At 41.6% G+C, this 2,804-nt stretch overlaps 1 protein-coding gene across 1 annotated transcript; it reads left to right on the forward strand.

The window, feature by feature from the left end:
* Positions 1 to 326: 326 nt before the first annotated feature.
* On the forward strand, positions 327 to 1,390 carry LOC104436766 (zinc finger protein 10; the record flags this gene model as incomplete). Its single annotated transcript, XM_010049642.3, has 1 exon — positions 327 to 1,390. A coding segment is annotated over one exon (876 nt), but the record flags the coding sequence as incomplete, so codon positions are not given.
* Between the last annotated feature and the right edge of the window lie 1,414 nt (positions 1,391 to 2,804).

The raw sequence follows: 2,804 nt of genomic DNA on the forward strand, positions 1-2,804 counted from the left end.
TGTGTGTGTGTGCGTGAGATGGGAAAAAAAAAAAAAAAAAAACCCTCAAAAACAAAAGAGTAGCTTAACTGAGACAGGAAGGTAGAGTACCCACCACTTCACCTTCCCATATCAACCCTGTTAAGCAAAAGCTTCCCTTTTGTCTCAGATTCTGTGGTTATCTCTCCTTCAGTTTCTTCTCTAGACGATATAAAGACTTATCATATGATCTTCTCCTAAAACTTCAGATCCCTTAATCCCTCTGGAGCTGGGGGAAGATAGATATTCTGGAGTTGCAAAAATGGAGCATGCTCATCAGTTCTTGATGTGGCCAAAGAGAACGCTGAGTTCTCCCTTCAAAGTTGCCGAATAACCCCTCATATGATGACTCGTGGGAGGAGCAAGCGTTTGCTGAGGACGCAGCTGGGTCGCTTGGAGGGTGCATATGGCCTCCGCGATCTTATTCTTGCAGCTTCTGTAGGAGGGAATTCAGGTCAGCTCAAGCTCTTGGTGGTCACATGAATGTCCACAGGAGAGATAGGGCGAGATTGAAGCAATCTCCAGTTCCCCAGAGTGAAATTCTTCATCCTGAGCATCAAAATCACCCTAATCACATTCGAGAGTCAATGCCACACTTGGGTTTCCCTTCTCGTCCTCAGCTTTGCACCTTGTTTTATAACCCTAACCCTAATTCTATCCGACCAGGTGCTTTCATTTCTCCTACCTCAGCATCACCTTCTAGGGTTTCCTCTCCGCTGATTGAAGGTGTTTACAATGATCGCTCCACGGTCATTAACCCTTATTACTCTTCCCTTACAAGTGAAAGCCGTGCTCAGACCACGATGTCCTGCTTGCCGTCTAGATCAAATTTGCTCGGTGAGAAATGTTGCCGTATTGTTGATGCTGATCTGATAGGAGAGAACTCCAGCACGTTACATAGAGAAGGAGAAAGGGCTAAAGATCTTGTGAAGACAGATATGTCGGTGAGCTTAAACTTATTCATCCAGAGTCGACCAACTCTTTCTAGTTGCGATGAAGAGGCGATTAGTCGCAAGAGAAAGAGAACTGATGCTTCAAATTTGCCATTCTTTCTAAAACCTAGCGCAGTGGTCAGGCATCATGTCCAACCAGCTGAGGTATGTGAAATAAGCCCTCGCCCCATAGAAGACTTAGATCTTGAGCTTCGGCTTGGCGACCGGCCTAAGGTAAATTTGCAGAGCTGAAGTGTTTGAGTGTTTGTCGTTCTTGTGTTTATGCATTTCTATTTGGGTCTTCTTCCTCACCTTCTTTCTCGCTTTGATCTGGAAAGGTTGAAGCTTCTTCACTTTGAAAGTGATTACTTGACTCTGTACGTAAAGTGTATTGGATTTTACATGGTGTAACAAAATCAACAAGGAAAGCAATTGCAGAATTCAGAAAAGAGATGGGCTTAGTTTGGTCGCATAGTGTTCTACGCTTTGTGAAGGTTGCTTAATTCAATATCATATATACCTTGTTTCGGTGGTCACAAAACAGATCCCTTCTTGTTGAAGAAGTTAAATTGTTTCGTCGATCTTTACTATGGAAGATGCAAAATTGAGGTCTCATCGTCGTTAGTTTCCATGATTCTTTTGCATTGTTCGAAAGTGGTGAACCATGTTTGCGGGCATCCGCTGTCTTTGTTTTGTGGTTTTTCTTTTCTTTTCTTCTCAAAGCCATGCAATTCCAAGACTTTGAGTTGAAGAGGACTAGGGAGTGAATTTCTTCATCCTTCAGTCTTAATCTGTCCAAGAGTGCTATAGTTTAACCTCCTTGTGTCTCTTGGGAAGTGCTGAGGAAAAGTACTTCGTTTTTGTTGTACTGCAAGTTCCAAAAGAACCCCATCTTTTTCACCTACCAAATTGTTCATGCAGCGCTTGAAATATAGTCATCAAATGCCAACTACAAGTTAAACTGGACTATCCCGTGAGAGAGAGAGAGAGAGAGAAAAGTTTTGCATGGAGTCTGGTGAGCACTTTTTCCCATTTAGTACCTCACTGACATTCTATCAGTACTCTAACTAAAACACAAGACCGCCCAAAAAAAGACTCGGAGATTGATGAGTTTCCAAAAGGCATATAAGTCAGATACATCACAACATGGACACCCTTTTTCATTTTGTACTATTCTTTTATCATCATGATCATCATCTTCGTGATTCAGATCTCTGCTTCGGTTTACTGTTAACTGCTCTGCATATAAGTCCATATGCATGTGTACTATCATCTTGCTTTTTCTCTGACAACTCTCTCTCTCTCAATCCATCCAAATTTGCCAACAACTCCTTGGAATCAATTCATTTAAGTATTCTGCAGGGTAATTTAACAAACGTTTTTTAATCCACGGAGAGAATATCATCGCATCACGACTCATTGGCATGTGTACGCTTGTTTTGTTCCTTTGCGAATATATTAATGGGTTAGTATGCCCTAGCCCAGCAAGGGTATGTGTTTTGATTCCGCTGCAAAACCCTAACTGAAATCAGTGCGTGGTTCAGCTAATAAGTGTTGTCTATTCTCTTCTCTTTTCTCCCTTGATAATTTAGCGGAGATAAAGCATAAGAAAACTTTGATATGCCGAGGACATATATTCTTCATCACTTAGAAAGAATGTTACCATTTACTAAAGGCTCTATCCAAATTCATGTGGTAAGTTCCCCCTTAGAACAGTAAGCTTCGCATGTGAGATTTTTGACGGAGTCTTAGTAGAAAAATCTCTTACTCGTGGGTTTGAATTGTGCTTTTTTTGGCATTATTTTGTTTAGCGGTGCAGTTCCAATGATTTTGACGGCCTCTTGTGCGGTGGAA

Source organism: Eucalyptus grandis, chromosome 1 (genome assembly GCF_016545825.1).
Source record: "Eucalyptus grandis isolate ANBG69807.140 chromosome 1, ASM1654582v1, whole genome shotgun sequence".
NCBI lineage: Eukaryota > Viridiplantae > Streptophyta > Magnoliopsida > Myrtales > Myrtaceae > Eucalyptus > Eucalyptus grandis.